At 42.9% G+C, this 14,735-nt stretch overlaps 1 protein-coding gene across 1 annotated transcript in view; it reads right to left on the reverse strand.

Moving 5' to 3' along the window:
• Window positions 1-374: 374 nt before the first annotated feature.
• Window positions 375-14,735, reverse strand: part of LOC104608324 (RING/U-box superfamily protein) — an 83,265-nt gene continuing 68,904 nt past the window's right edge. Inside the window, 1 exon segment of the mRNA XM_088896421.1 lies at window positions 375-439. Within this exon segment, the coding sequence (XP_088752547.1) occupies window positions 375-439 (65 nt within the window).

Here is a 14,735-nt window from a genome sequence, read left to right on the forward strand (position 1 = left end):
CTAGGAATGATTGCAGTCCTACTAGTCTACTAAAAACATCAACTTCAACCTCAATCCCTAACAGACAATTAGAAATATTGCTATTGATCAGGGAGCCTTTTCCTCAAATATTAATACAAAAGCCATAAAGGAAACATGTACACCAAGTGAGCAGTTATATTACGATCAATAACATCAAATTTCTTTTATGCTAAAAGAACACAAGGTTTTTGAGCTACTTGAAAGGAATTCTGGGGAAGGGATTTTGCATGCCAACCCTAGACATTTGGAGGCATTTATTGATGTGGATTGGGAAGGTCCTGTCGATGACATGAAATCTCCATTAGTTAGAGAAAGACTTCACCAAACAGAAGTACTAAAATACAAGGTGAAACTTACTTGCAAAGGTGTGTGGCATCAGTTATCATCTCAGCATGATTCAGTGGCATCCTTGTTCTGTCTATAAAGCCAAAAGGAAAAAAAAAAAAAACGTTAAAACTGAAGAACAAATATTTAATGCCAATTACCTATAACAATAGTTGAATAATTGCCTTCAACTGATGCATACATAGTGTTGACAGTTCTTGTTTTTTATTGTATAATGTTGGGCCTGGGCTGTGGCCCATTACAGCTGCTATATTAGGGGCATTATGGTCCTTGTAAACAGCTTCATTCTTTTAATATAAATACTAATGAATGGGGTGGCCAGAACACTTTTTGGTACCCCTTCTCCTATCTTCTCTCTTCTTCTTCCTCCTTCAAGAACTTTCTACTACTTTCTTCACTTCTCTTATTTTTCTTTGTTTCTATTTTCTACTTGGCATCAGAGCCTCTTTTAGGGCATCCTAAAGAGAGATTCCATGCAAGTTTGCAATCGGCCAACTAGAAAATAGACCAAAATCAATCTTGGATTTTTTGGAGGGTAGCTATCCAGTGCCAGTTGTTGGATAATAGACCAAAATCAAGAAGAATTTTTTTCTGACCAATAACTGGAAAATTCAATAAAATTATAAAAAAGATACAATAAGGTACATGGAGAGAAGTATGCACTCTTAACTCTCCCACACGTTGGAGTCAATTACAACAAAGCCCAATTACAACAAAGCCCACCCGTTGTTTTGCAAGTGAATCTACAAAAGAATCTGCAAAGGAATTGGCATTAGAGCCTCTTTACCCATTGTAGCCTTATTTCCAGGTCCTCAATCAGCCATTTGTACATCCGGTTAGACAGTGTATCCCCTTAGCTCCAATCGAAATGATGTACCTTATGACATTTAACGTAAATGAATAAAGTACATATTTGATTCATGTTATTATGGTGTGTTTCTGTGTAATACCCTTAAACTGGACACATATGAGACTCGTGTTAGTTTAGAATGTTCACAGTCGTTGGATAGATCTGGGAGATTTATCTTGATAAGGCTGACACTGATGTACCGCCAAGTTGGTTGGGGTAGCCTGTCTCAGCTACCAGGGTGAGACTCGAGGTACATGCAGTGAATGTTTACTTGAAACCCTAAACCGGAACAGAATTCCAGTATTGCCCTGGACCTTGGTGATTAGTGGGCAAAACTAGAATGTTACACCCTCCATTGAATTCTTGCTGAAGGATTCGGTTCTTGTGAAGAACCTGCTGATTCTGCTCCACCCTACACTGTGTCATCTTCAGTGGGAGCAGTCTTTAGAGTTTTCCTTGGGTGTGAACACCTTCATGATATTGTTTCTTCGTATCAGGTACCTCCCTCTCCTACCTTTTGGTTAAAGATCTGGTCCAGTTTTTGGTTCAAAATTGATCCTTGAAAATGCAGATTTTCTAAAACAGGGAATGTGATTCCCACATGGGAGAGAAATTTTTGAAATTTCGCCCTATCTACCTGCAGGGTTCGGCTATCCATACAATGGATCTCTCATCCCTTCAGTGGTATCAGAGCCATGGTTCAAATCTTGAACAAAAATAAATCAAATTTGAACCTGCGCAAATGGGCAGAAGACGTTCTACCCGATTTGCGCAGATTGTGGTTTTTCTGAGAAATTGTTTCCCAGATCAAGGGCGAATGATCTGAAATTAATTCTTTATAAATCTGAAATTTATTTAGAATTGTTCTTTATAATTTCTTGATTTGTGGGTTGTTCGTACAAAGCAGATCGAATTCTTTATTGGCGCAGGATATCTGTTGTTTGCAGTTCTATTAATTTTGGTCTATAATTAATATTTTTTAAATTTTAGACTGAATGTATAGGAATTCGATCTGATGTAATATTAATAGAAAAATTAGGGTTTTCTATTTATTTTATTTCATGATCGAAGATGGCTGGGCAAGAGAAGGAGAATTCGCAGATAAGGAAATCGCTATCTGCGATTTGCCTTTTATGAAACTGCAAACTGTTATCTAACATCTGTTTTGCAGGTTGGGAGGTGTGCGAACAACCCTGTTACTGATTTCTGATTGTCTTTGATCAGTAATTAATTTCATATCGTTTTCTTGAATTAAAAATCAAACCCTAGACTCATTTGAACCAGATTGGACCAAACTGGTTGGATCGAATCTGTGGTTCGATGGGGGTTGTTCTCAACCCTAATTTCCCACTTTTGGGTCAAGGGATTGATGTTTAATTGTGAGACTTAATTCGGCCCACACCTGTAAGGCTCAGTTTTAAGGAGTTAAAACTGCTAAAATTGCTAAAACCCATCAACTGTAGAAAAGCTATATGGGCCGAACTGCTTAATGCTATTCAGCCCATATACCTAGATAATATTGATCAGTAATATTATGGATAATTTTGGGCTTTATTAATGGGCTTTACAAATATTAATTGATTGGATCAATTCTATCCTTGCATGTGATGTATGGATGTGTGATGTGCAACGTACATGGGCCATAAGTACTTGGCCCATGCAGATACGATAGTGGCTCTTGCGCACACAATGGCTGAATGCACATCATTGCCATGGTGTCCCTAAAGATCATTGGATGATCTCCCTTCGTGGTGGGCCCCAACTCTCCTAAGAGGAACCGTGCGGAACCCTATCCGTTTAGGACCCACCTAAATCTGGCTTTATGAAAGTCAGTGGGAGCCACTTTGGTTTGACCTAAATCAAACTAGGGCGTAATTTTGTTCCCTCCTGAAATATGAGTGCATGTGATAGGGAGATTCATATGATGAACTCTCTAAAGGCCTTCCGTCATTAGCATGAAGATGAGTCCTTCAGTTATGAGGAGACGCACCATAAAATTGGACTATCCAAGTGTTGTTGGATCTGTTGGAATGTTTCATAAGATGATAAGGGCGTCATAGACCGATGTGGGAGGGGCCTATCCTAAAATGGAAGACTGTCACGGTACCTTGGCGTTCACGAATATGATGGGTGAGCACTCCCTGGACAGAAAGGTTTAACCTAAAATCGCAATTGTTTAGGCTACAGGTATGAACACTCGACAGTTACATTTTGAATTATATAAATTTTAACTCGCTTCCTTTTTATTTGGGACATCGACGTGATGGTACATCTCCCAATGGAAAGGTGACGAATAATTTGGCAGTTGTCACTTTTATATGACATTGTTTCGGTTGCCATATGGTTTCAAGATCATCTTTAAAAGCGGAATGGGAGGTGGTCTATTCTCATTCGTTTTCATCTGAGCTATTGTTCTGCTAGTGTTGTGACTACTTTGTGACCCCATTGCCTTCTACTTCTTGTGTTTTCCATTCAGGGTTGCTGTAATTCTTGTATTCAATGGCACCACACAAGCAATCTAAGGGTTCTCGCAAAGGTGAGAAGTCCAGTGCACGAGAAAGAGTGGCGAAGGAGGTGTGTCCGCTCCTGAACTTCGTCCGAGAAGTAGATACGACAAAGTTGCTTTCCGAGTACAAGTCTACAAGGGAAGATGATTTTGGGAGGGGGTTCTGGCCTCCGGTGCCTGTGGTGATGGGTAAGGACAACACCTTTGACATCGTTTAAGGCAAAGAGCTCCTTTTTCTGTATGGGTGACAAGCATGCAAAGTCGTCTACCGTTGCACAGAGCCTAGGACCGTGGGCCCTGAAGTCTCCACCAGCTATACTTCGTGGGAGTCGTTTATCTTTGAGAACCCCATGTATTGCAAGCTACTGCGTGATGTGGGTTTGTTGAGGTTTGTCAACTGTTTCATGGGTCTTCAAGGGGGTGATGGTGTAGATTTCATGGAATCGTTGGTGGCACATTGGTGTTGCTGTACCCACACCTTTGTTGGTGCATTCATAGAATTTGGTGTTACCATGGAGGATGTCATGGCTTTAATGGCGTTGCCATTGGTTGGTATTGTATCTATGGGTCATCTCTAGCACCCGAAAAGCATCCCTGGGGAATTGGTTCCGATGTATAAGGAGTTGGTGGCCAAGATAGACCACTTTAAGTTGAAGATGGACTCTACCTCTACTCGTGGTAAGGTAACGCTTGACGGGTGGATGAAGTACTAGTTCAAGTACCATGGTGGTAGTAACTTCATGGTGCGGAAGATGAACAGTCAGTGTCACTTGGCTGCTTTCACTCTTTATGTGGCTTCCAGATTCCTCTTCCCCGGTGCCCCTGACTATGGATTGCGCACCCGGCTCCTAACATTGGCGGTTTTGACTACTGCTTTCATTCTTCATGTTCATGTGGCCACACTGGATGAAGCAAAGTCTCGACAGGTTTCTTTTGACATTTGTTGAGGGAAGCAATGATTGAATACAAAGAGGGGCAAGGGTTTTGGTGCCAACAAGATAGAAGCTCCATTTGCCAGTTTGGACAGCTTTGTGGCTCACCACTACGTTGATTATGTGGTCCATTCCATGTCATTCTGTGGGAATGGACGTTTCCGAAGGGGGTGACCAGTAGCTTGCCATCAGTGTTGATAATCTTGTTGTTAGGGACGCCCGTCTGATACTATGGACTGGGGTCCTCTGTTATTTGGACAGGTCAGGGGAGGCTCAATCTAGTGTTTATCGTCTGGACTGCCTCCTGCACCAATTTGGTTATGACAGCCTAGGCTTGCAGTTCCTCATACATTGGAGGGGTATAAACGCATTGAAGTTTGTAGCACATTCCATCGTGACTATCTTTGCGCATTTATCAGTAGATTTCAAATGTTCATGGTGGTGGAGCCTCGTCCAAGGCATGTAATGGCCCCCCCACTGGATCATGTTGTGGAGCATGTCAAGGTGGGTTTGTTTGGTGTGCAGGGTCCACTACATACATCTACTCCAATTGCCCTACTTGACATGGAAGTGCGATTGCACAAAGGGAAGCGGGTCGTGGTCGAGGAAGGGGAGAGTAGCCAGCCTCTCGTCACCAAGAAGCCCCGTTCGGTTAGGTAGACCCGTCCTGCTTTTCTATCAGGGGCAATGGATATGAGTATTCCAGTGGTGGGCCCTCGACTTGGGGTACAAGACCCTGTTCGTGGAGCCAGCACTGAGGGTGTTCCGGTCTAGGTTCCGGTTGATGCACCTTGCAAAGATGACATTCCAACTAGTAGAAATCACTGTTTGGAAATCTAGATGAATTCTTTGTGAAGAGAAAGAAGATGAAGAGTTTTAGCAGTAGAGAAGAAAGAAAGAGTAGGATGTCAACCATAATAGAATTAGGTCTGGCCGCCAACCCCTCATTATATTTTATACTTAACTTAAAAGAATAAGAGATTACAAGAATGCCCTTAGTAGGGTGGCTACTAAAGTAGCTGAACAGTCACAACTTAAAAACATAAGCTAATGGGCTTAAAGCCCAACAACTTCCTAACTTAACAACTTAAAAATATAAGAACTAAATAACTGGGCCCAATAACTAGAAATCAGCCCAACTCAACACTCTCCCTCAAGTTGGGAGTAAATGTCACACATTCCCAACTTGCGTAGATCATGCTCCAGCTTGTTCCTTGCAACACCTTTTGTGAGAACATCAGCAAGCTGCAGATCAGAAGCAATGTATGGGAGACAAACTTCCCCAGAAGTCACCCTTTCTCTGATGAAATGTCTATCCACTTCAATGTGCTCTGTCCAGTCATGCTGAACTGGGTTATGGGCAATGTTGATTGATGTCTAATTATCACAATACAACATCATAGGTTCTTCTGCCTGTACACCAATCTCTCATAATAGGGAACAGATCCAAAGAAGTTCTGAAACTCCATGTATCATGGCCCTGTATTCAGCTTCGGCACTTGATCTTGCCACCACTGTCAAGGTTACCCCCAACAAGGGTGCATACTCCTAAAGTAGATCTCCTGTCATCAAGGCATCCTGGCCAATCTGCATTTGTATAAGCCTCTAGTTTCAACTTTCCATGATCAGCAAACAATATAAATCTGCCCGAGTGTTCCTTCAGATAAGCAAGAATGGTCTTGTCATACACAAGTATAGCAGCCGCCCCACAAGTCTCTGATATCTCCCAATGTCCTTTACTGGCTCACCTTCTGATGCATTAATTTTGTGATTCTGGTCAATAGGAGTATTAATTGCCTTTGTTCCAAGCTTTCATGTTTCTTGTAGAAGATCCAACACATACTTCCTCTGAGAGATAAAAATTCCATGTTTTGATCTTGCAACTTCAATGCCTAAGAAATATCTGAGTTCTCCAAGATCCTTAATTTCAAATTCTCTGTGAAGATTCTTCTTCAGACAATCAATCTCACTTAGGTCATTCCCTGTGACAACAATATCATTCACATAAACAATTAGGACTGACACCAAGGATCCCCTCCGCTTCACAAACAAGGTATGGTCATATTGAGTCTAAGTGTAACCAAAAGCAACCAAGGCTTTCCTGAACCTATCAAACCATGCTTTGGGAAACTACTTTAAGCCATAAAGTGACTTCTTAAGTCTACATACCTTTCCCTTTTCAACATCACTATAGAAACTAGTAGGAAGTTCCATATACACTTTTTGCAAATCTCCATTTATGAAAGCATTCTTCACATCAAGTTGAAACAGGGGCCAAGAGTACGTGGCAACAAGAGAAAGAAGTATCCGAAGAGAGGTCATCTTTGCAACGGGTGCAAAGGTCTCTAAGTGATCAATGCCATAGATCTGTGTGTACCCTTTTGCAACAAGTCTGGCCTTATACCTTTCTATACTTCCATCTGCCTTATATTTGACTGTGTAAACCCATCTGCATCCAATAGTCTCCTTGCCCTCTGGTAGGTCCACAATCTCCCATGTCTGATTCTTAATTAAAGCTTCCATCTCTTCCTGCATAGTTGTCTTGCACTCAGGTTTGGAGAGAGCCTCACTGACACCCTTGAGTATAAACACGGAGTCAAGAGAGGAAAGAAAAGCTCAGTAGGAAGGAGAAAGTCCACTATAGGATAAGTACTGTGAAATACAATAAGCAGTACACTTTCTCTTCCCTTTTCTAAGAGCAATAGGAAGGTCCAGGTTATCTGTAATGGGGTTGGTAGAATCAATGGGAACTGAAACAATAGAGTGATCAAAAGGAATACCTGAATCCGTATCAGTTGAATCTGGAGTCTCCAAGGAACCGGCAAGAAATGATGTGAGTTCTGCTACAGTGCAATCAACCTCCTTGTGAAGTCTCTGTCGTTAGTAACGCTGAGAAGCAGGATGCAAGGGAAGTGGTAAGGTAGGTGACATAGGAGGATCAGGCACAGGAGTGGACACAGGAACTGGAATTGGAAGAGGGATAGATTGCTCACTCACTTCCCCAAAACACTCCCCCTGAGAAGGATTCTTCGAGAAGTATGTGGACTCAAAAAAGGTGACATCCATAGTAACATACCGACTCCTAGAGACTGGATCATAGTAACAGTACCCTTTATGATTTTCAACATATCCAAGGAAGACACACTTCTTTGCCTTCGGATCAAGCTTCGAACGGTGATGACCAAGAATATGTGCAAAGCAAACACACCCAAACACTCTGAGAGGAATATGGAACATCTTTCCCTCAGGAAAAAGAGGGCTGAATGGGGTACTGAATCCAAGTATACGGGACGACACCCCATTAATCAAAAATACTGTTGTGAGAACTGCATCACCCCAAAACCAAACTGGAACTGTTGATGTGATCATCATGCTTCTTGCAATCTCAACAATGTGTCTGTTCTTCCTTTCTGCAACACCATTCTGTTGTGGACTGTAGGAATAGCTGCTCTGATGGACAACACCATATTCTAACAGATCTGAAGCAAGGTGTTTTTCAAAATATTCCCTGGCATTGTCTGATCTGAACACCTTTATTCGTGTTCCAAACTGTGTTAGCACCATTTGATGAAATTGCCTTACCAAGGATGGTACCTCATCTCGGGATCTCATCAAGTAAATCCAAGAATATCGATAGAAATCATCCACAAATAAGAGAAAATATCAATAACCACCCATAGAAGGAACATGATAAAGTCCCCACACATTAGAATGAATAACATCAAAAGGAGATGAACATCTTTTATTACTATCTTTAAAGGAATGTCTACAATACTTTCCAAGTTGACAACCTTCACACTCTAGACTTGACAAACTAACTGACTCAAATAGCTTTGGAAACAAAAGACTCAAAGAACAAAAAGGCAAATTACCTAAATGATTATGCCAAAGTATAATCTGACTCACAGACCCTGACTCACTATCCCTGCTAACATGATGACTCTGATGAGGAGGAAGCACATCCAGGAGGTAGATTCCATTCATTTCACGACCACTCCCAATCGTCCTCTTTGAATCCAGATCCTCCAAGATACAATGACCAAGAGAAAAAAATTAATGAACAGTTCAAGTTCTTAATCAAACTACTAACAAATAACAGATTAGTACTCAATCTGGGAACATGAAGGACAGAGGGAAGGGAAATGGAATCACTAATCTTGACAAACCCCTTCCCAACAATGGGAACATGAGATCCATCAGTTGTGGAGACCCTGTCTCTACCAGAACAGAGCTGGTAAGAAGAAAAAATAGTGGAATTATGGGTCATGTGCTTTGAGGCTCCAGAATCTATAATCCAAGGAGGTCCCTCCTTACTTGAAGTAGAAACATAATTTGCAGTGGCATGTGAACTACTTGTGTAAGCAAAGAAAGTAGAGTGTGCTCCACCAGAACCACTTGTACTTGGTTGTCCACCTGCTGCTGAACTAGAACCGGTTGTATCCCGCTAGTTCAGAAACTGCCCATACCTCTCAAGTTCGACCCTTACTGCAGTAGCTGCAATAGACTCCAGAGTAGTTGTAGTAGGAGGGGCTGGAATATCACCAATGACTGCCATGTGAGCATTTCCCTTCTTATTTTTGAGTCTATTCGACACAAGATGGGGATGAAGCTTCCAACAAGTCTCTCTTGTGTTTAGGCTTCTTATAGTAGTCACAGATCAAATCCTTTGTCTTCCTTCTTGATTTCACTGCCACCCCATTCTCCACCTTGTTTAGGTCTCACAATGCTAACCATGGATGATTGATCAAACCCAAAATTTTTCAACATCACATTTCTGCTGCTCTCTTCCCCTGACACAAATACATATGCCTAGGAGAGAGTAACATTATCCCTGGAAAGAATGTGTTGTCTTGCAATATCATATTCGGGATTAAGGCTAGCAAGAAATTCGAACACCCTATACTTCTCTAGGAGCTTCTGATAAGCAGTTGCATTCTTAGTGGTTTCCCAAACAATTGTCTCCAAATGGTCAATCAGCTGCCACAGGGTTTTAAGGGTTGAAAAGTAAACAACAATAGGTCTATCTCCCTACCTTGTAGCAATAATCTGATTTCTCAACTGATATGTCCTAGCAACATTTTCCCTCTGTGAAGAGGTTTCTGCAACTCCATCCCATATTTCCTTGGCTATATTTGCCCACAAAAAGTTTTTACTTACATGGGGCAGCATGGAATTACATAGCCAAGTCATCACCATATAGTTCTCCTGTACCCACCGAGAGCTATTAGTTTCGGGTTTCACTTCACCAGTGATATACCCTAACTTCCCACGAGCACCAATGGCCATCTTTGCAGATTGTAACCACTCCAAGTAATTTGAACCATCCAACTTGACTATAATAATGGTTCCAACCCCGAAAGGGTCTCTAGCACCTCCTCCCACTAGTCTCATTTCACTCTCGGGCTTGTTTTCAACTCCGTTACCCTCCATACTTCTCAAAAAAGAGATAGAAGATTACTGTAATATGCAAGAATATCAAATAAATCACTTTTGGTACCAACGGTACTCTTCTGATGCCCTAGAGGGTCCTCCCACAAAAGATTCCTTTTCTACGAGACAGGAAAAGAGAGAGAAGAGGCAGCCGCTCTCTCCAGAGATCTCCAAATTAGGCAGGACTTGAACTGCCCCCTACAGAAAACTCCAAGGACACCCTAAAAAAATTAGGGCGCCACTTCCTAGGTCATAACTGAAGAGTCCAACAGAAACAAGACTCTTCCCCTTTCTCCAATTTTTCCTGATTATGATGGGAAACCCTAGACCAGCTACAAAGCAATACAGATCCACCAAAGAATCCAAAAACTGGGCTTACCTGAGATCTTTGATCAACCTCTTAAATCACCTTGCAGTTGGCCAATCTAGGGCCGCATGAGAAAATAACTCAAGGAACCTTCGCCCTGCTTTGATACCAAGTAGAAATCACTGTTTGGAAATCTAGATGAATTCTTTGTGAAGAGAAAGAAGAAGAAGATGAAGAGTTTCAGTAGTAGAGAAGAAAAGAGAAGAAAGAAAGAGTAGGATGTCAACCAGAATTGAATTAGGTCTGGCCGCCAACCCCTCATTATATTTTATACTTAACTTAAAAGAATAAGAGATTACAAGAATGCCCTTAGTAGGGTGGCTACTAAAGTAGATGAACAGTCACAACTTAAAAACATAAGCTAATGGGCCTAAAGCCCAACAACTTCCTAACTTAACAATTTAAAAATATAAGAACTAAATAACTGGGCCCAATAACTAGAAATCGGCCCAACTCAACACAACCCAAACTAAGGTGGGGTTTGGGCAATCAACAAGGGATTCTCTGCCACCTGTTTCCGGTATAGCAATCCCGATCACAGGTGGCCGTGTCAAGAATATAGCCCCTCATGTCCATGAAAAGGGGACGAAGTCATCTGCATTGGTAAGCGTACCAATAATTGACTCAATTAATCATTCAAATTTCATTTCTTTTTGTCTAGACTAAATGTGTATTCGCAGTCGTCTGTTTTGAAACAGGTAGGGGTAAAAGAAGGTCATCCCGAGCCTGTCGTCACGCGAGGACCAAGTGAGGATGTTGTGAATGAAGAGGTATATATAGCTGCACCAAATCAGCAATGTTTTCTTATACTATTACTTCATTTGTGTTTGTGATGCCATGCTCTTTTATTTTCTGCCGCAAGGAGTGCCTGGTGTCATCCTGGCCAATGTGCCTGTGACACCCATCATCAAACGTTTGATGGAGGACTTGAAATCTCTTCACCTGATAGTTAGAGAGGAAGAGTTGCCAAGGGAGAAGGCCGGTGATGTGAGCATTCCGGCCATTAGTTTAGATGGTCATCAGGGGAATGATGATCTTGATGGGGATGGTGTGCCTGTTGATGCTGATGTAATCATTGAGTTGTTTGTATTTTATTTGTTTTTGCAATGATTTCTTCCTGGCTTCCTCTATACATTCTAGTTTGTCACTAAGCAACTAGTTCATGTCTTCTATCTGGAAACGCTTTCCCATCACATAAGCTACTCTAACGGACACCATCTGTATTTCTACCAGTAAGACTGCTTCTTGGCCATAGACTAAGGAATATGGAATTGCCTGTGTACTCTTCCTAATCGTCGTGTGATAGGCCCAAAGTGTCTCAGATAACTTCTCGGCCCAGACCCTTTGATTTTCGGCCACCATCTTGCTTAACATCTTCAACAATGTTTTGTTAGTCGCCTCTGCCTGCCCGTTCCCTTTCAGGTAGTAAGTCGTCGATGTCCCCAACCACGCTCCTTACTACCCCAATAAATCTCAGACTTCTTGATTTTTTATAGATAATCCATTGTCTATAAGTATCCTCATCGGGACCCCAAACCGATGGACTATGTGCTGCCTTAAGAAATTTGCTATATTTTTTGCATAGATCCTCCTCAATGGTATGGCCTCCGCCCATTTCGTGAAATAATCCGTGGCCACAACGATGAAACAAAATTCCCTAGAGGGTGGGTGTATTTTTCCTATCAGGTCTACCCCCAAGTATGAAAAGGCCATGGTGTCATAACGGGGTGGAGGTCATTGGCAAGCTGGTGTATTCGCTAGCCATGTACTTGGCATGTCTGACACTTGAGTACATGTTTTTGGGTATCCTCTAGCATGGTTGGCCAATAGAAGCCAAAGTGTAAAATATGGTTGTGCTAGGCCATCTGTCCTTGGTGTGGGGCTGGTTCGAAGCTATGGGCTGCATCCAACGCTTCTTCCACTTCGTCACCAGCTAGGCAGCGCAGAGGTTTCCCCATGTAGGACTTCCTATAGAGCATCCAGTCTTGCAAGTAAAATCTATTAACCTTGGAGAGGAGTTTCCTTCGTAACACCGAGTCGACTTGTGTAACACCACTTTGGATGTAATCTATATACATGTTTCTCCAGTCCATGTTGCCCACCACGAGACACTCTTTCTTATTGACTTCCATTACGCACTTTCCACAGTCATTTCGCACCTTAGCCAAATCTGCCTTCATTTCTGGCTAGTAGTACCCCAACCTTTGCAACCTCCGATACAATGTCGTCATTATGTCTTCGCAATAAGCCTCATGGGTTTCTTTCAACACTACTGCCACTTCTACGGGTCCTAGGCACCTCGCCCACACTCCATCTGCCATCTTATCATACAGTACCCCGTTCACCAGTTGGAATTGCAAAAACACCTTGTCTTCTTGCATCACCGCCGTTGGATTGCTTAGATTTTCTATCACACCATACCTCCAATCACCCTCCTTAACATCATCCTTTGTCTCAGCCCAGTGCCCAATCTCTCAATTGATGGCTCACACTGCATCTGAAATGTTATGGTAAATGGTCCGCTACCTGGTTGTATCTTAGATTCTAGGGTGGCTAGGGCATCAGCGTATTTGTTCTTGGCCTTATTTTGATGTTTGTAGGTTACTTCCAAGTCTTTGGTCAGATTTTGGATCAGTGTTCTGTACGGTAAGATTGTTAATTCTTTTACCGTCGTGGTACCCCCCATCTATCCAATCACTTGGTTAGAATCTCCTATGACTTTTACTTTCTTTGCCCCAAAATCCCTTGCTACTGTTAGACCTAGCACCAATGCCTCGTATTCTGCGATATTGTGCGAGCAGGGCAATTGCAGCTTGAAGGAGTAGGCTGAAGTCTGTCCGGTAGGCGAAGTCAATGTAACCCCAGCTCCTGTAGAGGAATTAGTGCTACTTCCATCATATGTTAAGACCCATTCTGCCTCCTCTACCGCTAGGATGAGGGGGAGATCTCCAGGTATCTCTTCGAAGATGGGGAAGTTGTTACTACTGGGGAAGGCAGCTAAGAGATCTGCAACCGTTTGACATCTTATTGCCCTAGGTTGGGTGTATTCGATACTAATACTCACTCAGCTGCATCATCCATTTGACCAATCTTACAGAGAGTGGAGACCTATCAATGAAGTACCTGATTAAATCACTTCTTGCTATTAGTATCACCTTCTGGCTTAGAATGTAATGTCTGAATTTCTGTGTGGCAAAGACTAATGCTATACACTGTTGTTCCATGTGTGAGTAATTTTTCTCTGCTTGTTTCAAAGTTCTACTAGCATAATAGATAGGGCACTCGACTTTTTCGTCATTCTCCTAGGCTAACAGACAGCCTATGGCTTCTGAGTTAACTGCTATATATATTCTGAATTCTCGACCGCCCTTCAGAGGGGACATGGTTGGGGTTTTAGCTAGTGTGTTCTTTAGTTGGTCGAAAGCATGTTGATGTTGTGTTGACCACTTGTATTCCGCGGACATCTTAGTGGGCTTAAGGAGAGGCATTGTCGCGTGTGCTAGACTAGGGATGAACCTCCTGAGGTAGGAGACCTTTCCTACGAATGTTTCCAACTGTGACTGTTATGGTCCCGTACGTAGGATCCCGTCACGGGTCGGTCCACGGTACGAAGCCCTGCTTCCCCTTGCGCCTTCCCTTGCTTGCAGACCCGATTACGGAAACTGAATGGGTGATTTGTCCAAGAGACCACCCGAACTCTCCTAAGAGGGTGTTTGTCCAAGAGATCACCCAAACTCTCCTCACTCTTTTTCTTGACTGGAAAACTGAATAATGTTTTATTTCAATTCGTAGCTCCTTAAATAGGAGATTACAGAAGGGAATTCCTAATTAAACTCAAACTCCTAATTACCTACTCCTATTGGTAACTCACTCTTACTTAAGATAAGATAAAGATAAGATAAGATAAGGATAAGGGTTAAGATAAGGAAGGCTGGTGGCGAGTTCTCTTTGATGTGTCCTGATAAGGGTGGGCCCACCCCTATGAGCTGTCATGTGGGCCCCGCTCTGCTGTTGCTGCCCGGGTGCGTGCGCGCGGCTCATGGTGCTGCCGCCGCGCGGTGCGTGTGCGCGGTGCCGTGCGCGGTGCTGTTGCCGCGCAGTGCGTGCGCGCGGCTCATGGTGCCGCTGCCATGCGGTGCCGGCTGTGTGTGCGGTCGGTGCTGCCGTGTGGTGCGCGCTGCTGCCTCTGTTGCTGCCGTGTGGTGTGGTGCACGCTGCCGGGCGGTGCGTGCGGCTGGGTGGCCCGCTGTGCGTGCTGCTGCCTATGACTACGTGCTGCTGTCG

This window comes from Nelumbo nucifera, chromosome 1 (assembly GCF_055504915.1).
Source record: "Nelumbo nucifera cultivar China Antique chromosome 1, China Antique-T2T, whole genome shotgun sequence".
NCBI classification, from domain to species: domain Eukaryota; kingdom Viridiplantae; phylum Streptophyta; class Magnoliopsida; order Proteales; family Nelumbonaceae; genus Nelumbo; species Nelumbo nucifera.